Source organism: Mustela erminea, chromosome 17 (assembly GCF_009829155.1).
Source record: "Mustela erminea isolate mMusErm1 chromosome 17, mMusErm1.Pri, whole genome shotgun sequence".
Classification (NCBI taxonomy): Eukaryota; Metazoa; Chordata; class Mammalia; order Carnivora; family Mustelidae; genus Mustela; species Mustela erminea.
The window spans coordinates 28,759,836-28,785,945 of record NC_045630.1 but is presented as its reverse complement, the minus strand read 5'-3'; the positions used below and the strand labels follow the sequence as shown (position 1 = coordinate 28,785,945).

Here is a 26,110-nt window from a genome sequence, read left to right as displayed (position 1 = left end):
TGAAAAAAAGGAAGACAAACCCTTTGTGGTTCAGTCATGGTGGCCGGTTCCTGCATGTGCGGCCACATCCAGAATTAGCAGATGACACTGGTCATCTGCACTGAAATACTGCCCTAGTATGCGAGGTACCCAGAGGTTCTGAAAGGACTTTTGTCTCTCACCTTTTCTTCTATTCTTACCTCTATCCTGGTTTTTCCTAAAGTTGAGAACCGAATATCCTTTCAAAATCTTGTTAAGATGAAAAGGGATAACGGATTCCAAATAATAAACAAACAGGCCATAAAACTGAACTTTATTTGACTTTTAAAAAGAAATTGAAAAGTGATACAAACAGTATTATGCAATGTAAAATTGTTAATTTCTCCTGAACTTTGCTTTCACTAATATGGTGGAACATAGTTCCGTTTTTCAACATTTACTAAGTCGGGGAGGGAGGGAATAACTTCTCTGGAAAATGTTAGGGAGGCACTGACAGCATATCAAATTATATAGGTTCCTATGCTTCAGTCTAATACCAATACTCCTAAGAACTTACATTACTCTCATAAATTGCTACAGCTCTTTGGTTTCATTTGGTAGGCCATGAATTGCATCATGATCCTGACAAATTTTTGAACATCTCAGGTATGATGCGACTGCTTCAAATGAGAGCTTTTACACCAGTCCATCAGTTTTGAAATAAATACAGCAGTTCACTGTTCCAGCAACTTCTCACTACCTTACCAGGTAATCCTTCCGCACTTGGGCCAGGAGGTTAGCTCAGTCTTCACCCTAACTCTGCATATATCACATTACCATCGTTAGTATTCTTTCCTAAAATGGGATCCACTTCCCAACGACACAAACTCAAAAGCAAAATATTAAGACAGCGTTTCAGGAGAAACGTTTTTAAGTATTAACTGCCATCAGAAAACTTAGAAGTTTCTATTTTATCATCTGGAACACTCCCTCTAAAGAATATTCTAATTAAGGGCTTTGAGAGAGACATTTGCATCTCTAGACCATCAGACAGCCTCTTGTGAAGAGATACTGTGTTAACTCAGCAAGTGTAGTCCAACAAAGTTGTGCCTCGGGAAAAATGTCAGGTGAGTTGAATCCCGGTTAACTTTGTGACCGATTCCAGGATAACTGGAAACATCTTTCCTAAAGAAAATGAGAATTTTTGTTAAATAACGGGGCCCGGAAAAGATGGAGACAGTGAGGAGTCAGTTAAGTCAATTACATGACTCCCAATTAGGTTCCCATTTGTGAAAATGAGTCCTTTTTAAGAAAGGAGAAGTAGACGCTAAGAAGGCTGCCTAAAAAGAACTAAGTTACTTTGTTTAAAGGAACCATCATCAGTCGTACATTTGGTCAATGCAACTTTCCTTCCCCCAACAAACACTACATCGCCCTATCACAGATGACTGTGCAGGCCCACAATTCTATTAAAAGGGTCTTAGGGTGACTGACTGGGCCTGCAATAGGTCATGGGACTTCTGAAACTGCACATAGATGGCACAACATTTTCCCTTGGAAAGCATATTTATTTGGGGTGACCTCACAACTCGGGGAGAGAGAGGGTGCTAAAGGGCCCGGAGCCCATCCCTGGCACCATTTACAGCCCGCCCCCCCCCCGCCCACCTGTGCATTTGCCTCGTGCCTTAATGCCCTGTCAGCGCCATCTTCACTCAGCTGCGTAGGCTTGGGCCCAAAGGAGCTGTTAGTGGCCCTGACAGAAACCCCTCTAGTAACTAGCTTCGCAGGTCCCCCACTCCCCAGACTTCCCTCCACTCTGTCCTGGCCCCATGTGACCAGCCCTCCCCTCTCCCACTCCACACGCTTTCCAGCACTTCTCAAGCTTTCCAAATTGACCCCAGTTGCTGAGGAAAGCAGGCAAAGATGTCAGAGCAAAACTTCCCGTGACTCTCATAACAAAATGGTTTGAAGTCTCCTGGTTTATCTTAAAAATTCATGCAAATTTGTCACCCTACTCCATAATACGTTTGTTTTAATATAAAACATTTCAAGTAACCTAATGGTTAAATGAGTTTCCTCCCTTTAAAAGAGCATCAAGTAAAGGTTCCTGGAATCCGCCTGTGGCTCCCAATGCCCCAGGGACCCCACCTCTAAAGGGAGAGGCACAGGCATTCAGACGCTAATGTCTAATCTTGCTCATGGCCTGACCCTCCCCATCCTTAACGTGCCTGTAGGGGCGCCTGCATGGCTCAGTTGGTTAAGTGTGGGCCTTTGGCCCAGGTCATGATCCCCGAGGTGCTGCGGTTAAGCCCCACAGTTACCTTCCCGCCTGCTTCTCCCTCTCCTCCCTGCATGTGCTCTTTCTCGCTACCTCTGTCCCTGTCTGTCTCTCCCGGTCTCAAATAAAATCTAAAAAACCAAAAAAAAAAAAAAAAAAACACCACAAAACAAGAAAAGTGTCCTATAGATTCCCACAATGGAGCCATCGTGGGAAGGAGGTCAAGAGGGGGGAAATTGGGACAGGGGACCTGGGGCAAAAAATCCCATCTTTCCAAAAAATTCCATCATTTTAATTGTTAAATAATTCAGATGTGCTTTATCCCATTTTTTCGATCAGTGAGCTGCCACGAAGGGTCTCTCTTCTCACCCCCATTCCACCCATATTTTGCTACTTGGCTTCACAGCTCCTGGCAGCTACGTAGTTTACTATTCATGGTAAGAAAAATCGAATCCAAGTGTCAAGTATATTACCTCGTTCTTTCTCTTCCAATTATATTCTCTCTGGGTCATTCGAAGACCAGTGTTGACTGAAACAGTCCAAATACATGCATCAGACAGAAAAACTAAGTTAGGGGCTTAAGAGTAAAGGTAGCAGAAGGCTATTCTGAAATATCAATTGCTTTCTCCCAGTAGGTCTCCTCTTTCCCTTCTCCCTTTCATATGGGCTCTTTAGCATCTTTCCTCAAGGAGGTTTGTTATTAGCCTCCCAAGAGCCCCAGTCAAGGGCTGGCACACTCAAATGAGAACAGGCAGGTCACACAGATAAGGCAGCGAGCTGTATATAAGACAAGAGGGCAGGGTGTGGACTGTGGCCAACTGCACAGCATGTTTTCCCCCTATGCTCAGCTCCACGTGTTGGCACATATAGGAACAAGCACCGAGTGCTGGCACGCTTTGAGTTTTTCAAGAAAAGCTCAAAATCTGGATTTTTTTCTTGCATTTGAAATGTTTAAATGTTCCTATTTTGCAACTTACTTTAAAATTTGCAGACAAAGCATGTAGGTGGATCAAACACACCCAGTGCACTGGCTGAATCCAGTCCTTGAGCCTACCATGTGTGACTTGTGCCCCAAATTCACTGGGGAATACAGAGTGATATAGGACCATCCATCTAAAATTGGTAGATTGCAGGGAGCCTGAAGAAGGACTGAGGTCTACAGGCCCAGGACCAGTGGGGACCTGTGTCCTGCTTCCTGGCAGTGCTAAGATCTCTGACTCAGCAGCCCGCAGGGTGCCCCAATGGGCTTGACACTAGGCCCTGAGCTCCAAGTCCTGCCATAGACCCCGGTGCCCCAAGAGAGCTATGGAAGGTGCAGAGTGACTGGAGTCAGGATTCTTTCAGTGTTCACCGGCTTGAAGAGAACACCTGAAGCAGAGGGAGCTCCCCCAAATCAGATGCTGCACATGACCCCAGAACAGAGCCTAGAGAGTGAGCTGCAGCAATGTCTGAGGTTGAATTTGCTTTTCTTGGGGAGAAGGGGAATTACTTCTTGAATGTCTTTCCTCTTCACAAGGGCAGAGACCTAGTTTGGCTGTTTCCCATCTAGCACTGGGCATGGAGCCCAGCACCCTATGCGGCTGCATTTTATAAGAATTGTGCAAATGAGGGCGCCTGGGTGGCTCAGTGGGTTAAGCCGCTGCCTTTGGCTCAGATCATGATCTTAGGGTCCTGGGATTGAGTTCCACATCCGGCTCTGCTCAGCGGGGAGCCTGCTTCCCCCTCTCTCTCTGCCTGCCTCTCTGCCTACTTGTGATCTCTCTCTGTCAAATAAATAAATAAAGTCTTAAAAAAAAAAAAAAGGAATTGTGCAAATGAGAAATGATATATAAAATGTCACTTTCTGCACACAATTTAAAATCATGTAAACCCAACCCTCCCCCCACCCCTGGAATTAACAATTCACAGAAAATTGCATGACATCTAAGTTGGCCAATCACATGAATTGGAAATGCCAGGATGCTGCCCATTGGAGAAGCATGCTAAGGCTGACTGTTTTTGAGCTAGGGCACTTGGGGAGATGACAACGCAGCTTGGTAGAGCAAGGGTACTGAGCACGAAATGAAAGAAGGGAATGCGGGTTCTCTAGAGCAAGTCCTTCCTACCTCATCCTCTCGGTGCACTGCTTGGCATGGTAAGATGTGTCGTGGGGCACTAAGACACATTTAGAGACTGTCATTACTGAGTAACTATCAAAGTGCCCCTCGGGCAAGACAATATTCAAAGAGCACAGGTGGGGTTCCATATTCCCTTTGGTTGTTGGGATCACACCAGCTCTCCACACCAGGGCCCACTGTGGGAGGGTCTCTGCCCTCCCCGTTCTTGCTCTGCACTTTGTGATTCCAGCCTGCTGGACCAGGACAGGGTACAACAGAGACGCTCCTCTCTACCAGCACAAGTGTGAAGGAAGGGATGTGAGAGAGAAAGGAGCCACCTGGATTTTAGGGTCTGGAAGACGCTGGTGGATGGCCTCCCAGAAGCAATATGGTAGCCAGCGTGTGCCCAAGCATGGGGACTGACAACAAACCCACACTGTACCCTCAAGTCATTTTCTTAGCATTAAGAGAATGTTGCATGGTTTTCCCATCACTAATGGGCTGCCCCTTACCCATGACTTTGGAGTCAGTATTTTTGGCAGGCTCGAACGCTTGCACAACCAGCAGCTTGCTTAAATCGGAAGTTCCCTGAACCTAAAAGGGAAAATTTGAAATCAGTCAGAAGAGCACCCTTTGATGGCAAAGCTGCCTCATTCCCAGTGTTTTCAAACAATGTAAGAAATGAGCTGGAACCCAGAACTGGGCTTCCAGCCTAAGATCTTCGCCTTTCTCATTTCCATCCCCTTGAGTGTTGTTTCAAGAAGTCTTGGACCAGAAAATTACCTTTTGCATCTGTATAGACTTCAGAAAGGAACCTTCTCCACCTTACTTGTAACCAGACCGGACATTCCCAATTTGGAAAAGAGGGAATTCCCAAAATCCACAAGCTTACTCCCACCCCTGCACTGATGTTCAAGCCTTCCCAGGCGGGAGGACTGTCTTCTTTTTTAGAACTTTCACTCTGTGTCTCTCGCTGACATCTGCCTCCAGGAAGGCACATGGGTTACCAGTAACAATTAGAACTCTCATCTCTAGAGAGCAGATACCATCTCCCCGGACTCTCACCAGAACCAGACGCCTGCTGTTGTTGGCCTCGTCGCACTAATGGGCAAACGGAGGGTCAGAAGGCAGCTAGCCTCTGCTCACACACCGGTGGGCACAGGCGTCAGCTTTTAACCCAAGTAGGCCTGACTCCAAGCCCTGTGTCTTAAACCAAACTGTGAGCATTGCTCCTGCTGTTCCCGGCCTCGCCCCCACCCCTAGCTTCAGAGCTAAAGAGATTTTCATTTTCTACTAGAAAAGCATTTAGATTTACCGTCATCCTCTGAATTACTGAGAGATACAAAGACAGGAAGGCCACAAAAGGGACAAATGCACCCCTGTTCCCCAGGAGGCACAGCCCCACTCCAAGGCAAAAGGCTTGGCAAGCAGAGGGCAGGTGGATTCTGGGCCCCTGAGCCCCCTGCGTCTCACTGCTATGTCGGGCACACACTGCTTAATGGTACTGAAGCCCTGGGCATGTGTTGACTGTTTCATTAAAGGTGCTGGGAACTGCGGGGTCCTTCCTGGTTACATTTCTTTTTAAGGTGGTCAGTTGAGTTTTCAAGTCACTTATGGGGCACCATGGAAAGCAAATGACTTTTTAGAAATAACTGTCCTTACCTGCTCACAGGTTTTAGGCAAAATGCAAGGTGCAAGATATGGTACCTCTGTCTTAGTATCAATGACACTGCCATACACAATAATGACGAATTTCATGGTCACATTATCAATAGTCATTTCATTATAGCTGGATAAAGTCTCCACGTATGCCAGATTGAAAGCCACACACTTCTGAAAGTCCAAGTCCTACAATAAAATTATATATTTTTTCTATAAATCATGCAAATGACCCATGGAATCAAGAAGGCAGCACATTCACTGATTGAGCTGAGTTCTTTGCAGGTGTCAAAAGGCATTTAGACCCTAGGACCAACAGACAGAATATATTTAGAGTTCAGAATGATCTCAGACAAGATTATGAACTCAAGAGGTTTTTTGTTGCTTCTCCTAGTGGCCCTGGTTATGGATGTGCAGCCTGATTTCCAGGTTTGCCGGAGCTCTCAGTCAGCGTCCGCAGGTGGTCAGCCATGCCTTGTGGTTTTAGTTTTACCTGCCAGTAAACAAACACCCCACTGGGCAAGTGAGCAAACAATAGCAAAAAGCCAAAACCAAACAAAGCAACACGCTTTGAGTCATACTTCAAAGCTCAGAATAACAGTCTTCAGAGGAGGGAGGAAGCGGTTATGCATGGGTTGAATTGTGTCCACCCCCCGCCCCAAAATTCATATGTTGATATTCTGAGCCCGGGTACATTAGAATGTGACTTTATTTGGAAATAGGGTCATTGCAGATGAAATTGTTTAAGTTAAGATGAGGTCATACCAGAGTAGGGTAGGCAAATATTCTAATATGACTTTAGTCCTTGTAAAAACGGGAAGAGGTGCCCAGGTGGCTCAGTCGGTTAAGCACCTGACTCTTGATTTCAGCTCAGGTCATGATCTTTGGGTCAGGAGATTGAGCCCCATGTGGGGCTCCAAGTTCAGTGGGCAGTTGGCTTCCCCTCTGTGCCCCTCCTCTGCTTGTGCTCTAGTGTGGTCTCTCTCTCTCAAATAAATAAATAGGGGAGATTTGGGGGCACCTGGCTGGGTCAGTCGGTAGAGCACAGGACTCTTGATCTCAGGGTCATGAGTTCAAGTCCCACACTGGGCACAGAGCTTCTTTAAAAATGGGGAATTGGGGCGCCTGTTTGGCTCAGTGGGTTAAGCCTCTGCCTTCAGCTCAGGTCATGATCTCAGGGTCCTGGGATTGAGCCTTGCATCGGGCTCTCTGCTCAGGAGGGAACCTGCTTCTCCGTTTCTCTCTCTGCCTGCCTCTCTGCCTACTTGTGATCACTGTCTGTCAAATAAATAAATAAAATCCTTAAAAAATAAAAACAAAAACGGGGAAGTGAGGGTTGCCTGGGTAGCTCAATCAGTTAAGCATCTGCCTTCAGCTCAGGTCATGATCCCGGAGTCCTGAGATAGAGTCCTGCATCAGACTCCGTGCTCAGCAGGGATCCTGCTTCTCCCTCTGCCTGCTGCTCCCCCTGCTTGTGTTCTCTCTCTCGCCTTTCTCCCTGACAAGTCAATAAAATCTTTCAAAAAAAGGTGGGGGAGAGATTTGGACACAGACACACATACAGGGAGAACTCTGTGTGGGATGAAAACAGTCATCTGCAAGTCGAGGAAGTGGCCTGGACCAGAGTCCCTCCTTCACTGCTCTTAGTGGGAACCAACCCTGCTGACCACTTGATTTCTTGCCTCAAGAATTATGAGACAATACGTTTCTTTTTTTTAAGATTTTATTTACTTATTTGACAGACAGAGATCACAAGTAGGCAGAGAGGGAGGCAGAGAGAGAGAGGGAGAAGCAGACTCCCCACTGAGCAGAGAGCCTGATGCAGGGCTCAATCCCAAGACCCTGAGATCATGACCTGAGCTGAAGGCAGAGGCTTTAACCCACTGAGCCACCCAGGCACCCTGAGACAATACATTTCTGTGGTTTAAGCCACAACTAAGGTTGTGGTACTCTGTTCCAGCAGCTCCAGCAAAGAGTACAGGCGCTTAGAGGTCAGTCCTGTGGTAGGAATCTCCTGGATAGTACCCTCACTCTGAAAATCTCCATGCACAGCTATAGGGCACCGCCCTCGGACCTGGTCTTTAAGGGGCAAAGTGAACACAACTGCTGAGAACACCAGCTCAGCTGTGCATGAAAAGCACAAGTTAACTAAAAATACCTAAAATTTTGGAAGGAGAAAAATCTAAAAAAAGAAAAAAAAAGCTATTTTGATTTTTTAAATGCATGTAAATTTTGAGTTATGTGGTTTAGAGGAAGGGTTGCAGTATAAGCTAATCAGTGGTTCTAATCCCCTTTTTTAATTGGCTAAATTAAAAAATTAAATTTTTAAAGTCTTAATTGGCTACTTCTTTGATGGGAAAGACTAGAAGGAAATAAGCCAAAGTGTTAAATAGAGATTCTCTATCTGCCTTGAGCTCAGGTCATGATCTCAGGGTCCTGGGACTGAGTCCAGGGTCAGGCTCCCTGCTCAGTGGGGAACCTGCTTCTCTCTCTCCTGCCCCTACCCCCACCAGTGTGCATGTGCACTTTCTCTCCTTCTCTCTCGAAGAAATAAAATCTTTTTTAAAAATGAAAGGGCATTCACCTTATTACTGAGTCAAATCTGACTCCATAAGTTTTGACCTGTTGGTCCTAATTCTCTCCCCAGGAGTTTCTCACTACACTCATACTAGACATACTGAGTGTATCCTACTTCTCAGAAAGAGGCGAAGCAAAGAAAAGAATCTAAATCTTTCACCGTTCTGCTAAAATTTTTCTGAAAATTATTGCCACATAGTGAAAGAAACACGACTTCCTCAGTACAACATGCATTTTTTAAGACAATGTTTTTAGAGAGGTTTTAGGTTCACAGCAAAAATGAGAGGAAGGTACAGAAGTTTCCCGTAGATTCCATCCCCCACTTGTGCAGAGCCTCTCCCATTATCAGCATGGTGCTCTACTTACTGCAGGTGATGAGCCTATAGTGATGCGTCACAATCACCCAAAGCCCATAGCTTATTTAGGATTTACTCTTGGTGTTATCAATTTTATGCGTAGATGTGTAATGACGTGTATCCATTGTTACAGCATGACGCAGAGCGGTTTCACCGTCCGAAAGTCCTCTGTGCGCCCTCTTCATTCCTTCTGCCCCAACCACTGTCTTTTTATTTTGTCCATAGTTTTGCCTTTCCCAGATGCCCTATTGTTGGAATCCTACAGTATGGAGCCTTTTCAGATTGGCTTCTTTCATTTCAGAATATCCAGTTAAGTTTTTTTTTTCATGTCTTTTCCTGGCTTGATAGTTTATTTCTTTTTATCCCTGAATCGTATTCCATTGTCTGGATGGGCCACAGTTTATTTATCCATTTGTCTACTAGAGGACATCTTTGTTGGCAGTTTCCAAGTTTTGGCAATTCTGAATAAAACCGCTAAAATATCTGTGCCCAGATTTTGGCATGAACATAAGTTTTCAACTTTTTTTAAAAAAAAAGATTGTATTTATTTATTTGAGAGAGGGAAACAGCACAAGCAGGGGAAGGGAGGGGATGAGGGAGACGCAGACAGCCCGACCAGGGGTCAGTCCCAGGACCCTGAGATCATGACCTGAATGGAAGGTAGATGCTTAACCACTTAACCGATCGAGCCACCCAGGCGCCCCAAGATTTCAGCTTCTTCGGATACATCTCAAGGATACGGATTACTGGATTATATGTGGTAAGAGTATGTTCATTATTTTAAGAAACCTCCAAACTTTCTGAAGTGGCTGCACCATTTTGCATTCCTACTAGCAATGAATGAGAGCTCTGGCTGCTTTACATCCTCACCAGTATTTGCGGTTGTCAGTCTTCCAAATGTTGGCTGTTCCAACAAGTGTGTAATGGGATCACACGTTACATTTTTCTGAAGATATGTGACTGTAGAACATGTTTATTTGCCATCTATGTATCTCCTTTTTTTTTTTTAAGATTTTATTTATTTATTTGACAGAGATCACAAGTAGGCAGAGAGGCAGGCAAAGAGAGGGGAGGAAGCAGGCTCCCTGCCGAGCAGAGAGCCCCATGTGGGGCTAGATCCCAGGATCCTGGGATCATGACCTGAGCCGAAGGCAGAGGCCTTAACCCACCAAGCCACCCAGGCACCCCTTTTTGCCATCTATGTATCTTCTTTGGTGAGATGTCTGTTAAGATCTTTGGGCGCCTGAGTGGCTCAGTGGGAGGCTCAGGTCATGATCCCAAGATCCTGGGATTGACCCCCCATGTGGGGCTCTCTGCTCAGCAGGGAGTGTGCTTCCTCCTCTCTCTCTGCCTGCCTCCCTGACTACTTGCAATCTGTGTCTGTCAAAAAAATAAATAAAATCTTTGGAAAAAAAAAGATCTTTGCCCCCCCCCCTTTTTAGTTTAAATGCATTTTATTTTTAGACAACCTATATGACACATTTTTGTTTTTGTTTTTGTTTTCTTAAAAACAATGCCTCTGCCCCAAATAAGTCATAGTCAAAATAAATGAAGAGCTCAAGATGACATTAGTCCCATTTGTCTAAGTCCTGGCGTTCTATGAGTGAAGGGCAGCCATCAGTTATGACAAGGTGATACACCCAAAGTAACAGCCAACATTTTTTCATTTCTGAACCAACCTTAAAGAAAATAATTATTTGGGGTCACAGCAGATTCCAGTAAAGAACTAGTCATTTATGAAACTAGTGCGGACATGCTTGATTAATTCTGCAGCCCCTGTCATAAAAGGATTTATTCTTTCTGGCTTCTCTTCTTCAAGTTTGTCTTTGACTGATTTCAGGCCATCATTGATGTACTTCTTGTAGGCTTCTTCTGTGAAGCTGGTTTCCTGCAAGTGATGGTTCATGACAATATCAACAACGATGGCTGTGCTTTCAGCACCTTCACCCTCCCGGCCTTCGGCAGAGGCATTTCCACTGATGAGCAAGTCATCCGTGGTAACCTCTGTCCTGCTGGCCATCTTCTCCTCCATCTCCACGCACAGTCCGTCCCTGATCTCCCGAATCTTGTAGATGTTGGAGAACATCTCATCATGGTTGATGAATTTCCAGTAGATGATCATGATGATGACTGGAGAAAAGTATCAGGGGCACTAGCTCAGTAGTAGTCGGGAGCTCTGAGAGAGCTCCACGCAGCTGAAAGGGCACTTGCGGGTGGGACAGGTGGAATCCTAGCTCATTTTTTAATTGGGTGGTTTGTTTTCCTATTGTTAAGTTTTAAGAGCTCTTTGTATATTTTGGATAACAGTCCTTTACCATATGTGTCTTTTGCAAATATGGTCTCCTACTCTGTGACTTGTCTCCTCATTCTCTTGAGACATGCTAATTTTTTAACCCAACATTCATATCCAGTCTCTCAATGCAATGAATATTGTTGAACTCCAGGTCTGTTACTTCCCCAGTTCCTAACTTATAATAGGGGTTCAAATAATTATTAAATAGGATACAAATATGGATGGTAAATTATGCCAACCTAAGAACAGACTTGAGCTACCAATTTTTAGAAAGTTCATAAAAGAGTCTAAGTTACCCCAATAAAGATTTTGAAAAGGCACAGGCTTTATATTAATTTGGTAGAGTAGACTATAATAATAAACACGTCCCCAGTCAGTCCTCACTCAGGTCGTGGAAACAGCCAAAATGCATCCAGCCCAAAGAGAAAACTCAGTTGCCATCTACCTGGGCCTACACAAATCTCATAATCTCATAAATGCCTCATAATCCTGGGGATTTTGAGCTTGAAAGCAAAAGTCATTATGCGTCTGCATATTAGTGAAAAGGGACCTTTATATCCTCTGGAAACCTGCTATTCCTCTTGTATTTCCTACTGACAGAATTTAGAGCTGTGGTCCTCATCATTGGATACACATTGAAAACATCCAGGGGGTTTCTTTTAAAAATGTCAAAGCCCTAGGGGCACCCAAGTGGCTCAGTTGTTAAGCAGCTGCCTTTGGCTCAGGTCATGATCCTGGAGTCCTGGTATACTGAGTGCTGGGATCAAGTCCAGGGATCAATCCCCACATCAGGCTCCGTGCTTGGTGGGGAGTCTGCTTCTCCCTCTCCCTCTGCCCCTCCCCCTGCTCATGTTCTTTCTCTTTCTCTCTTTCTCTCAAATAAATAAATAAATCTTTTTTTTTTTTTTAAATGCCAAAGCCCAGATACACACACACACACACACACACACACACGCAAAATGACAATGAAAAAACACCAAACTTCATCAACTCGTTCTGATTAACACTAATTTGGTTCCCGGGAATCTACTTATTTAATTATTTGCTGAATTTACTCCTTTTTTTAAAAAAGTATGACTTCAGGTAGCCTGGAAAATTAGCTGTGACAAGAGGATTGATCTGCAAGAAGTCAGGACGAGAGTGGTTAAAATTCTAGAATCCCATCTTATTTTATTTTATTTTATTTAAGTACGCTCTACACTCAATATGGGGCTTAAACCCACAAACCCAAAATTAAGACTCACACACTCTTCTGAGCAAGCCAGGTGCCCATACAATCTCATTTTAAATGTCAGACACAGCCTTTCTTTCTCTGTCTCAAAAATATGAAATGAATTTTATAAAAAGCAAATAAAAGTTCATTCATACATGAATCATTTAACTTACCTCATCACTGAGACTTGATTCAAAATACTGATAGGCAATACCAAGCGCAAGCTTTAGCCATATTTTATATTCCAAGGATGGCCAGAAGACATCAAAACCTTCATACAAATCCTCCAGGGAGATAAAGCAAGCCTAAAACCACAAGATATCAAACAACAAACTTGATTCAGAGCTGAATTACAAGGTCACCAGAAAATGAGTGCCTGTTAAGATTTAATTCGCCCCTCTTACCATCAGATCTAGTTCAATTCTGATACTCCGCCATTTAAAAGCATTGCATTATGGAGAAATTGTTTTAATAAAATTTACAGTTCAAATAAAGTATATACTTAGCAATAGCCAGTAAATTTATAGCAGTCAATAGCTATGATACAGGACAAGCTATGATTCACAAACTAAGCCACATAAACTTATTTTTATTGCCACAGTAGGTGAAGTAGGCTCAAAAGAAGACTTTAGCTGCCTCCATTTTGACCTCAGACTTTCTAGTTGGGTTTTGCTTTCCAGCTTGTCTCTTGGCTTGGGCAGAACATCCTGAGGGGCGGCGCCTGGGTGGCTCAGTGGGTTAAAGCCTCTGCCTTCAGCTCAGGTCATGATCTCAGGATCCTGGGATCGAGCCCCACATCAGGGTCTCTGCTCAGTGGGGAGCCTGCTTCCTTCTCTCTCTCTCTCTCTGCCTGCCTCTCTGCCTACTTGTGATCTCTGTCAAATAAAGAAATAAAATAAACTAAAAAGAGGAAGACCTTGAGGGCAAAGCATCCCTGGACAGGAAGGACACTATCTCTGTGAACAGTGAGGACTGCCCTAAGCCAGCAAGACCCTGCCAGTGACTCCACGATAGTGAGCTCTTTGACCTTCGCTGCCTACCTGCACATGTACCCACCTTTGCCCCACATTTTCCTTACTTCCTAAACCTGGAAGTATTTTCAGCACGTTGGAGAGTCTTTGAGTTTCTCACTTGATGTGTTCCCAGTGTTGACATCACTGAAATAAATTTCCTGTCTTGTTTCACCACCACTAGTGTCTCTGCCACTGGATTGTGTCAGGCGAGTGGCCAAACCTGATCTGTTGGGAAGCCCCAGAGCCAGTGCTCTCAGACCCCTGTGTGCCAGCCACAGGCTGATTCACAGTATTCATTTCCAGAGGTCAACTTCCCTAAATAAGGAAGACTGCTCCTCTTTAAGCTACATGAACTTCAATTACTTCAGTTCAGCCTTGTGAATCAATTATGCCTCCTGTCCTCTTCTGGAAATGAAACGGTATAAAACTGACGAAGCAACATTGCCTTCTGTCCCACGCACCCCTAAGACTCTGCATCCCGCTTGATTGCATGTAACAGTCCCCAAAGCTGGAGAATTCCTTGTAAGCAGCAACTCTGGCTCATTTCTGTTTGAATCCCCCACATGTCGTGGGATATCAGGCCACTTATTTGGTGAATAGATAACTTCTTACTTAAGCCAGTGAGAACTGGAAGAAAGGGTGTTTAAAAATAAGTGTTCTTTAAAAACACTGCTCCCAGAACATGGTGGTCCTTCACTGGGTGTCTATCCGTGCCAGGATCTTCACTTAGAAATTTCCCTCATCTTCATATTGCCCAAAGTTAGACATTCTCTCTTTTAATAAACAAGGACATTAAGACACAAAGAGGTTAAAATAGCTCTCTAGGTCCCACAGCCAAGACATGAGACACCGAATCTTTGCTCAACTTCACAATGGCTGGCTGGGAGGATTGTGTAAGATATCAGAACCCAGAGGAAGAAAAGATTGCTGGCATTCATTATGTACTTCAGAAAGAATTAACTAATAGCCCACAATACAGACAGAACCAGGTTCTTACCTGTAAAATAGTTTCACAGATGACGGTGTATTCAATTTCACGCTTAAGCAGACAGCTCAGCTCTCCAATTATGTCCCCACTGGTACAGTATTCTGTGAACATGGTTTTGGACCCTCTATCAGACCTTAGGCTACTGTCTATTCCGAAGGTAGGAGGCAAACTATGCAACTGCAAAAGCGAAATACAAAATTAAAAATCCTTGATCAAATCGTGGGAGCTCCCACTGTTTGCTGCAATTACTAATGAAGGAGGGAAAAGATTCTTTATGAAGGCCTTCAGGTGTGAAAAAGGTATTAAAGCTTCCCCCCAAAGTCACGGTTTCTTTCACATTTCAACTCTCCAAGGGAAGGATTGTTTCCAATCTTCATCTTTATAGATGACCCCGTTTACAACACTTCTACTTACTCGTACCTTCCTTCTATAAAAATCCCACCAAAAGTACTGATTGCAATCTGCAACCAATGCAGCCTTCCACTCTGAGTCTATTAGCTGGGGTTTTAGAATACAGGTGAGGTTAGGTGGGGGTGCGGTCAGTAGTCGACGACCAAGAAGGAATTCTTGAGATGTCTTTGGTGCAAAATGGTGGTTTTATTAAAGCACAGGGACAGGACCGGTGGGCAAAAAGAGAAGCTGCATGGGGCTGTGCGGGGTGACTGATAATAAACTGTCGGGTTGGACGGGTAAGGAAAAGGAAGGTTTCAAAAGGGTTTTCATATGTTAAAGAAGACTCACTGGATTACTCGCCATTGTCAAGTTAAAGTTGTTTTTCCCTCTAGCAAGGCATTATGATTCATCCCAATATTAAGATAAGTCTGGAGCTTCTACTCTGCCCGCCTCAAGTATTTGTCAATGAGCTGCAGGTTTTAAGGACATTTAATTGTATCTAATTTCCTTCAGGAAGCTAGGCTATTGATAGAAATGCTTTATTCTTGTAGATTGCTAAAATATTTGTAAACTGAGGGAGACTCAGGTCTTGCAGGATTATGATCTCTATCAGTTAACTATTTGTTTTTCCTTTCCTTAGCTTTAGGGCAGCCAGAAGTGCATGAGGAATGTCACATATATCCCATGGTGGAGGGTTGTGGGGTGTCAGCTTCTGCTTTGTCCTCAACTTGCCTTCTGATCCCTCATCATTATTAGAAATTCTTATCATAATGGGCCAGTGTCTGGGGTGGAAGAAGACCCTTGATTTTATGGATGCAGAAATCAGGTGCCAGAAATTAATACGCCAGCCATGATTTCCATCAACTTTGTCACCCTTTAAAATGCTTAAGAATAGGGGCACCTGGGTAGCTCAGTTGTTAAGCATCTGCCTTGGGCTCAGGTCATCATCCCAGGGCCCAGGGATCCAGCCCCACATTGAGCCCCACATCGGGCTCCCTGCTCAGCGGGAGGCCTGCTTCTCCCTCTCCTGCTCCCCCTGTTTGTGTTCTCTCTCTCACTGTGTCTCTCTTTGTCAAATAAATAAATTAAAATCTTTAAAAATAAATAAATAAATAAATAAATAAATAAAATCCTCAAAAATAATTTCCATGGTGGTGAGCGGGGCACCTGGCTGGCTCAGTCCATAGAGCCTATAACTCTTGATCTCGGGGTCCTGAGTTTGAGCCCCATGTTGGTGGTAAAGATTACAAAAATAATAATATCCATGGGCCATCAACAGAAAAAGTTTTCAGGGTGAATAAAGTATGACTGAATCACTTCAGGAAAGGAAGATAGGCAAGGATGGGGAAATAAGAATGCTATCAGATTTCAGGAGGAAGCTGCTGGAATCAACCAGAAGGATTACAGAATTTTTCAGAAAGTTTAGCTGTAAACATCTAAGAGGAAGGCTATTGTTCAGGACACAAGAAACAGGGAACAAAGGGTCACTGAAGAAGTTGCTGTGAAACTGCCCCCTGCCAGTGATTACCCTTGAGATATTTAGAGGCATTCACGCTTCCCAAGGGCTTTGACATTTTTCTAATTTGATTTTGAATGCAGTTCAAAGACTGTGAGTAATGAACAATGTCTCTGCTTTTTACAAACGAAGAAAAGAAGATAATATCTACCAGCAGAAGTTAAAGAAGTCCTTCCAAGATTCCTATCTCTTTGTTATTCAAACATTAATCTAGGTGTCCTGGGGGAAGGGACTTTGCAGATGCAATGAAGGTCATTAATCAACAGACTTTGGAGAGACCGCTCAGGATAATCTTGGTGGGCCAAAGGAATCAGTCACAAGAGCCCTCAAAGGCAGAAAAGGAAGTAGAGTCGATCAGAGAGAGGGGGCATCAAGAGAGGGATTGGCAGTACTTCCGGCTCTGGGATGGCGCCGCCTGCAGGGATGGAGCAGCGGACGGTCGGTCTGATTCTTGATACTTGGCGTGAAATAAAGCTTTGCTTGACCTTCGCTTTGTATCTGATGAAGTCCCAGAACCTAAGTCAGGTTCGGTGGGGTGAGGAGGTTCGGAGCCGACGACTAAAGAAAGAATTCTTAAGACGTCGTTGGTGCAAAATGGTGGTTTATTAAAGCACAGGGACAGGACCCGTGGGCAGGAAGAGCTGCGACTGCCCCGGGTTGTGAGGGTAGGCATGTTATATACCCTGCTGTTGGGGGAAGGTGAGGGGAAGGGGGGGTTTCAGTGGAGTTTTCAAATGCTAAAGAGGGCCTACAAGGTGCCAGGATGTTCCAGGCCTGCCGGAGGCCTTGCCCTTGCTGCTGGATCAATGTTGTCTTTAGACCAGCCATTAACATTAAGATAGTTGGGAGACTTTTTGGTGGGGTGTCACAATCCTGCTATCAATCGTCTTTGTTAGTGAGATTTAGGACATTTGTAAGCCAAGGGAGACTCCTATCTAGCAGGTTTGTGAGCTCTGCAAGTTAATTATTTGCTTATTGTTCATGGCAGTCAGGGCTGCCTGAGGGATGCTACACTTATGGAGGGGAAAGGGTGAAGAGGGGGTGCAAGGCGCCAGCTTTTGCTTTGTCCTCAGCCAGCCTCCTGCGCCCTCATCATATCAGTCTCGCTCCTTTAATCATGGACCCATTATTGGGGTACCCACTTTTGGGGAGACCTAACAGTCACCAAAAGCCTCCTTTTATTTAAGTAAAGGTTGTAATTTTAGTCCTCATTCTATTTGACCTGGGTAAGGATCTGACATTGCAGTCTATCCCCTCATTCTTTTTTTTTTTTTTTTAAGATTTTATTTATTTATTTGACAGAGAGGGATCACAAGTAGGCAGAGAGAGAGAGAGAAGCAGGCTCCCTGCTGAGCAGAGAGCCCAATATGGGACTCGATCCTAGGACCCTGGGAGCTGGAGATAGGTCCAAGCTGACGGCCTACAAAGAAGCAGGGACATCAGTCCTATAGCCATACGGAATTAGATTCTATCAACAACCTCAAAGAATCTGGCAATGGGTTCTGCCCTCGGAGCTTCCAGAAGGGAATGCTACCCTGCCAACCCTCTGTTATTGGCCTTGTGAGACTCAAGGAGAGAAACCAGGACTGCTGAACTAAGAACTCTGAGAAACTAGCCACTCTAAGCCACTAGATGTATGCTGCGTTGCACGGCATCAGTTGAACACCAACATGACATCTTCAGCCGAATACTGTTTGACTTACTCCTTAAGAAGAATTAACTAGGTCAGTCATTGCAGGAAGATTCCCCAAAGGGAAATGTATGTTGCAGCTTCTAAAAGTTCGAGTTGACATATCTAAAAAATACGAGTAGCAGTGTATTTTTGATTCTAAAGGGAGCATAGCACAAGGATTCTACTGGAAGCAGCATAAAATAATGTCTAAGTACATGGATACTGAGACCAACTCCATGGGTTCAAAGCCCGTCTTGACCTTTTACTCTGTGCCCTTGGGAGACAAGTGAATTAATTTGTCTGTGCACCAGTTTTCCCATGTGAAAAATAAGGCTATTATAAGGATTAAATGTCGTAATATATTGCCGTTTGACCACCCTTTACAAAATTACAACTTTAGTTGTAATCTTTAGTTGTCAAATCACTTCTAATGTAAGGGCCTACTCAGCCAGAGCGATCTCATCTTGGTTAAACAGTGATTTTGTTGTTTATGCAGTAAAACTTAAAACTGACCCTCCCCCCCTTCCCCCACAACTTACTTAAAAGCAAGTCCGGGAAACCAGTAAAATATGGTTGACCAGTCCCTGATAACAAAGCCCTAATACAAGGGTGGGTCAGGTCAGGTGGAGATAACAGAGTCTGGATGCGGGGCTGAGTCGGGCCAGGTGGACACATCCAATCACTAGAGCGAGCATACGGTCTCCCTAGCTACCAAGGAGTGTGGGCCCTGCCTTTTGGGTGCCTTTTGGGCACCAGTTCTGACCAAGGTGATAGACTAGTTCAAATAGCTTACTATGGGGTGAATTGTAGTTCAACTGACCACCCATGTGTGACCTAGCATGACTGTGCAGCTTTCTCTGCATGTTGCAATCTCATTGGCTCCCTGTGTGTGGCCAGACCCAACCACATGGCCTTTGCTCTATAAAAGTTAGTCTGTGAGGTTGGGAGTGGCTCCCTCTCTCTGTAAGAGGTGGCCTCGACGGTCAGTTTGAGTCTCGATACTTGGCGCGAAATAAAGCTTTGCTTGACCTTTGCTTTGTATCAGTCTCACTCCTTTGATCATGGACCCTAACACTAACATACTGTACACTTAACTTATTTATTTTGCTCATTGTCCCATTGCCTTCCATGCCTCTGCTAGAAAGTGAACTCTAAGAAGGCGGGGATTTTTGTCCCTTTGGTCAATTCCCCTTGTCTAGAATGAACAGTGCCTGAGGCAGGGTAGTAATGAAGTAAACATTTGTTGAGTGAATGAATGAACATTTAAAAATTTAAAAATGCAATACATGTGTATTATATTTATCAAAATAAGTTTTATATTAAAATAAATATTTATCAAAATAGTTTATTTCCATAATCAGTTGGCTATTTTTAAGGCCTGAAATACCCCTTTCAAAAAATAGAAAGCCAAATACGTTATGTGGACTATAATAATGGTTTGTCACTGATAAGTATCATTCAAGGCCTAGGAATTATTTGGGCCATAAGCTGGGGCTCACCATGTATTCAGGTACTGGCATTCAGACTCGAAAGGATTCTTGTTCCCCTCACTCTACTAACATCTTTCTCTCTCTGGTCACGAAAAGCCTCCTTTTGTTTAAGTAAAGGTTGTAATTTTAGTCCTCATTCTATTTGACCTGGGTAAGGATCTGACATTGCAGTCTATCCCCTCATTCTTTTTTTTTTTTTTTAAGATTTTATTTATTTATTTGACAGGGATCACAAGTAGGCAGAGAGAGAGAGAGAGGGAAGCAGGCTTCCTGCTGAGCAGAGAGCCTAATACGGGACTCGATCCCAGGACCCTGAGATCATGACCTGAGCCGAAGGCAGCAACTTAACCCACTGAGCCACCAGGCCCTCCCCTCATTCTTGACTCTCATTTCCTTTAGATAATCAGCCACTCCAAGTATTGCATTTCTTATCTGAACATCATGGAAAAAACCACTTCCTCCCAGGACTGCTGCAAGAAATAAGTAATGACTCTAAAAGCATTTTGCTAAATGGGAAGCACCTTTCAGATGTTGGGTCTTACCCTTCAGCTATAGTCTTCACTCTGAACAGAAATGGCTTCATTCAGAAATTATGTTAAAAAATTTAAAACTTTCGGGGCGCCTGGGTGGCTAAGAGGGTTAAAGCCTCTGCCTTCAACTTGGGTCATGATCTCGGGGTCCTGGGATTGAGCCCTTCGTCGGGCTCTCTGCTCAGCGGGAAGCCTGCTTCCCCCTCTCTCTCTCTGCCCGCCTCTCTGCTTACTTGAGATCACTCTTTCAGTCAAATAAATTAAAAAAAAAAAAATTAAAACTTTAAAGGCCCCTCAGTGGCTCAGTCAGTTAAACATCTGACTCCTGATTTCAGCTCAGGTCATGATCTCAGGGTCCTGAAGCGGCATTTGGGCTTCCTTTTTCAGCACAGACTCTGTCTGACTTTTTCTCCCTCTGCACAAACCACACCCCCCCCCTTCACACTTGTGTTTTCTCTCTCTCTCTCTCTCTCAAAATAAATAAATATATCTTTTAAAAAGAATTGAAAACTTTCCCGGTTCCTAAATGTCTCCTTGTATTAAAATCATATATTTCAAAAATACATTTTCAGCAAAGAAGAAATAGTCCCTCACAATTGCCATTCCGGAAATAACTAAGTAGATTCCTTGCGGCATTTCACCTTCTCTACAAATGACATCTCCGTAGTCAAAATAAGCAAGTTTGGCTCTTTCCTGTAAGAAAAATAAAAAGGAGTCAACACAAAGGTTCTAAATGGAAATTAGATTTTAAAGTTAAAATGGTTTCCAAGTAGAAAAAAAAAAAAAACGCACTGTCTCTATTCTCTGGTTTATTAATGAATTATAACGTGGGGACATGCTTCATCAGTTTTTTTGAAAGAAAGGGACAAGCAAGCAAACTGTCGACTTTGTTATCAGCACTGGGCACAGTGACTGGTGGAAATACCCAATAAATGTTCAGTTGAGTAGATGTTTCTAATAAAGTGTGATACTTCCTGATGAGGGAGCAAGAGGCTGGCTGAAGACAAAGCAAAAGCTGGCGCCTTGCATCCCCCCGCTTCATCCGCTCCCCTCCATATGTGTGGCATTCCTCAGGACCCCTGACCGCCATAAAACGATAAATAGTTAACTTGCAGAGATCACAGTCCTGCAAGGTAGGAGTCTCCCTTGGTTTGCAAATATCCTTGAGATTTACAACAAAGAAGTTACCTTATCAATAGCCCAATCTCCAAAGACACAGAACTCAGTTCCTCAAGCCTAATGTTACCCTCCCCTCCATAAAAACCGAAGGAGGTAGAAGTAGAAGGAAAAGTAAATAAAGTTAAATTTCTTCTAAACCTAAATCTTATTAACAAGGATGCTTGATAGCAGGAATGGAACATTCCACCAGACTTCCAATTGTCTTTACTCGATAACAACTAAGCCTTCAATATCCTGATAGTATTCTTTGCCCCAATAGCCCTTCTGAACACCCCTTTGTCCTCACCTACCCAACCGTGGGGTATATAACATGCCCACCTTCACAACCCGGGGCGGCCGCATCTCTGCCTGCCCACGGGCCCTGTCCCCGTGCTTTAATAAACCACCATTTTGCACCAATGACGTCTTAAGAATTCTTTCTTTAGTCGTCGGCTCCGAACCTCCTCACCCCACCGAACCTGACTTAGGTTCTGGGACTTCATCACTTCTGACAAAGGAGACAAAGATAGGATGCTCTGGAGAAGTCCAGAAAGGCCAAGGGACCCTGTCTTGGTGTCCAGGGAAGACTTTAAAGAGTCAAGTCTGAGGGCAACAGATGGCCAGGATACAATGAGCTGAATATCATTCAGGGCAGAGGATGTAGTACATGCGAAGACCCAGAGGCCATTAGAACATCTGCCCTTGGGGTAGCCGCAGAAGACCCAGTATGTCTCAGACGGGAGGTGGGGGCGGTGGGGGGGGTGGCGGACCAAGACTGAGTTATGCATTAGGCCTCAAAAGGCATAGTGCATAGCATTCACAATACTTTAGAGACTCACAACAACATTCTGGTTTCTTTTAAAATCAGAAGGGAATAAAACAATTTCTGAAAGAGGAAAATGTTTTAACACTAATATATTCATCTTTATACTAACACAGTCATAAAGTATAATTTTTTGTACTTTTTGATGGGGCAAGAGGCCCACTAAGGCAAAAGTGCCAGGGCTCGTGAAAGTTGTCACGCAGCTGCAGTAGGGAAAGGACCGGAGAGGTAACCCCAGAGTCAGACCTTGAAGGTCCTCACAGGCACTTTAAAGAGTTTGGGCTTTTCCCCAAAACCAAGGAGGAGCCACTGAAGGGTTTGTAACTGGAGAATCAGAGGGATAGATTTGCAATTTACAAAGATAGGTAGGAAACATATTTCAAAATCACTCATAGAGATTATCTCTAAGTGTGGGCTAAGTGACAAGTTTTCACTTTTTACTTCGTGTTATTCTGAATTATTTGACAGCATTGAAACAGGCACTGATGACTTCACGGTGTTTTTTTTTTTAAATCCCCTAAAGCCAAATATCCAGCTTATGTATTATTCAGACCTCGGTTTTCTACCATTGACGTCTGGCTTATTGTTATAGACCTTTGTGTTTTTAATTAACCACACCAATTGGAGGATGAAAGGAGGGAGGAGTATTTAGATTGAAATTATAGTCTAAAATAAGGGGTGTTTCTTTTGTCTGCTGTGTGGAGTTCCCTGTTAGTCACATAATCCCTGGGCGGTCCCTACTGAGAATAATGCCTGCTTATTCCTAACTCATCACAATTTTTATCCTGGTCAAATCAATTGAAATGTCTATCAAAAACCAAAATATGAAGGAAAGAGGGCACTCAGACTGAGAGAAGCCTGTAAGAGGGTAACGAAAGTCCAACAGCCTTGCAGAGGTATGGCAAGTTAGGGACAGAAGGAGGTTGTGTCCCAGTGACAGGTTCACCTCAGGTGTGTGTGAATCACTAATTTATAGAGTTATCTTCTTCTCATGGGTTTCCCATTCCTCCTCATTCACTGCTGGATGGTCAGTTAATTAATTACACTTGTGAAAATTACTACCTATAAAGAACCAAATTCTAATTTTATCTTTTTTTTTTTAAGAATTTATTTATTTATTTATTTGACAGAAATCACAAGTAGGCGGAGAGGCAGGCAGAGAGAGAGAGGAGGAAGCAGGCTCCCCACTGAACAAAGAGCCTGATGTGGGGCTCGATCTCAGAACCCTGGGATCATGACCTGAGCCGAAGGCAGAGGCTTTAACCCACTGAGCCACCCAGGCACCCCTCTAACTTTATCTTAAATTGGATTTTAACAAAACTAAACAGAATGCAAATTATAAGAAACATTTTTGAGATACCTTCCTCCCAGTCCAAGCCCAACTCCCACCAACCACTCCCATTTATTTGAGCTCTGTTCTCTTAACTATCCCCTACGGCCCCTGGCCATCCCATCAGGTTTCCTCCCCTTCTTGCAGCCACACTTGCTCTCGCCAAAGCAGGACATCAGATCCAAGCCTGTTAGATTTCTGTCTCAAGAATTTGAACTGAGAGACAAAGAGTCTGGGAATTGAGAAATGAGCATGATATCCAAGTGCTAGAAGAAAGGTCCACAGATGCCCACCAATGATACTCCCGAGCTGGCCTGAATCCCAGCACACCCACTGTTAGTTAGCTAACCCTTTCTTAGCATCTTCTACACACCATCCCACTGTCTTTTCAGTCAACTTTCCCTTTGCGTAAACTAGTTCAAGTAAGCTTCTGTTACTTGCAACCAAAGGAGTATTTTTTTTTTTAAAGATTTTATTTATTTATTTGAGAGAGAGCAAGAAGGAGTATGAGCGGGGAGGGAGAGAGAGAGAGGAAGAAGCAGACTCCCTGCTGGGCAGGAAGCCCAGTTCTGGCCTTGATCCCAGGACCCCAGGATCATGACCTGAGCTAAAGGCAGACACTTAACCAACTGAGCCTCCCATGTGCCCCAAAACCAAAGGAGTCTTAATTCAAGTAAATTTAAAATCAATTTCAAAAGAAAAATTTAAAAATTTCTGGCATGAAGAAAATGTTAGTAAAGCAAGAAAGGAATCAACTCAGCAGAACTTCATTAAGACTGCTGTCTTTCTGGAAAACAAGGAAAATGTCCTCATTATGGACAAACAGATGCCTTATATATCCTAGATCCTTATATATGCCTAGATCACAAAGTATGGTACAACGAAATTTGTGGTAAAGCAAACACCATTCCTTGTCACAGAGTTCTCCTAATTCTAAAAATCTAACAGAGGTTTTAACAGGTTGATGAAAAATCATAAACCTTGTAATTCATACAAGAGCCATTTAAAACCAAAGTCACGCACTGGCCTATGGGTCATATCTAATTCAAGGATGTATTTTGTTTGCCCTGCATGACACTTGAAAATTTTTGAATTCGTGCCAATTTTTTAAAATTTGGAAATTTCACATAAAAATTCAGATCTATGGGCTTTTTAAAAATCTGAGCTGTACATTATTAAATCTAAGAGTCAATTTTCGATCATCATCTTATTTGGTCTCAGCCTCATTTGACATAGTTTCTTATAGTCTCCTTTAAGAAATATTTTCTTCATTTGGCTTCTGGAAGGCACTCTCTTTTAGTTTTCCTCCCACCTAACGGATTACTCCTCAATTCTTTTTTTCCAAGTTTTATTGAGATGTAATTGACATACAGCACTGTTCAAGTTTAAAGTTTATAGCATAATGACTCAACATAAATATATTATGGGTGCCTGGGTGGCTCAATGGGTTAAGCCTCTGCCTTTGGCTCAGGTCATGATCTCAGGGTCGTGGGATTGAGCCCTGCATTGGGCTCTCCGCTTGACAGGGAGCCTGCTTCCCCCTCTCTCTGCCTGCCTCTTAGCCCACTTGTGATCTCTCCCTCTGCCAATAAATAAAAATCTTTAAAAAAAATACCTATATTATGAAACAATTACCATAAATTTAATTAACATCCATACCTCTTCTAGTTACCAAAAATAATTCTTTTCCTTGTGATGGGAACTTATAGGACTTAATCTCTTAGCAAGTTTTAAGTACACCACACAGCAATGTTAAATATATACTCATCATGTTGTATAGCACATTCCTAGCACACCTTTATCTTTTAACTTGGAAGATTGTACCCTTGACCATCTTCCTTCAATTCCCCCTCCCCCCATTCTCTGCCTCTGGTAACCATAAGTCTGATCTCTTTTTCTATTCTTTTCACTAGTTCTTCCTCATCTCCCCTCTAAATGTTGGATAGCCCAGGACTCAGTCCTTGGATATCCATAGTAATTCCTTAAATTATCTCATCAGGTTTCTATGCTGACAACCCCAAAATCTCTATCTCCCATTTGGCCTCCCACCTGAATTCCAGTCACATATCCTACTGCCTACTCGACATCTCTATTTGGATGTCTAACGGCTTTCTTAAATTTAACTCATTCAGAATCGAATGCTTGTGCCCTCCATATAAATCTTCTCTTCTCCATCTAAGTCAACAGAAACTCCATCCTATTTTCAGACTCAAATCCCAGAAGTTATTCTCGGTCTCTAACACTCCATCAGCACCTAACAGCTCTACCTTCAAAACACCTCAAGAGTTTGACCACTGACCACTTGTTCTAATCCAAGTCCCCATCACTTCTTGCCTCCATTACAATCATCATCTTCCTGGTTGGCCCGAGTCACCTTAGAGCCTATCCTCCACACAGCACCAAGGTGGACATTTTTCTTTTTCTTTCTTTCTTTCTTTTTTTTTTTTTCTAAGAGCAGGTTTATTTGTTTGTTTTTTTAAGAGTTTATTTATTTATTTGACAGAGATCACAAGTAGGCAAAGAGGCAGGCAGAGAGAGAGGAGGAAGCAGGCTCCCTGTCGAGCAGAGATCCTGATGCAGGGCCCTGGGATCATGACCTGAGCCAAAGGCAGAGGCTTTAACCCACTGAGCCACCCAGGCGCCCCAAGGTGGTCATTTTTCAATATGAGTTAGATCATATCACTTCTCTGTTTGAAACCTTTACATAAGTTCCCATTTAATTCAGAGTAAAAGCCAAAGTTCTGGCCTACAGAGTTGTGCGAACTCA

The 26,110-nt window shown here is 43.6% G+C and overlaps 2 protein-coding genes across 6 annotated transcripts in view; both read right to left on the bottom strand.

The window, feature by feature from the left end:
- Positions 1 to 279: 279 nt before the first annotated feature.
- Positions 280 to 26,110, bottom strand: part of SLC9C2 (solute carrier family 9 member C2 (putative)) — a 104,522-nt gene continuing 78,691 nt past the window's right edge. For 4 of the 5 annotated variants that reach the window (XM_032318250.1, XM_032318252.1, XM_032318255.1 and 1 more), the window contains 7 exons: positions 20,627 to 20,725; positions 14,441 to 14,608; positions 12,604 to 12,735; positions 5,995 to 6,180; positions 4,845 to 4,926; positions 2,710 to 2,765; positions 280 to 1,143 (listed from right to left, as the gene is read on the bottom strand). In XM_032318250.1, coding sequence (XP_032174141.1) covers positions 1,102 to 1,143; positions 2,710 to 2,765; positions 4,845 to 4,926; positions 5,995 to 6,180; positions 12,604 to 12,735; positions 14,441 to 14,608; positions 20,627 to 20,725 — 765 coding nt within the window. In that variant the 3' untranslated portion in view covers positions 280 to 1,101. The remainder of the gene's footprint in view (positions 1,144 to 2,709; positions 2,766 to 4,844; positions 4,927 to 5,994; positions 6,181 to 12,603; positions 12,736 to 14,440; positions 14,609 to 20,626; positions 20,726 to 26,110) is intronic. The other variant, XM_032318254.1, reaches the window with a different exon arrangement.
- LOC116576685 (translationally-controlled tumor protein-like) lies at positions 10,651 to 11,058 on the bottom strand. Its single transcript, XM_032319170.1, has one exon. It carries the CDS (start codon positions 11,044 to 11,046, stop codon positions 10,651 to 10,653), a length of 396 nt encoding a protein of 131 aa, XP_032175061.1. The 5' UTR covers positions 11,047 to 11,058.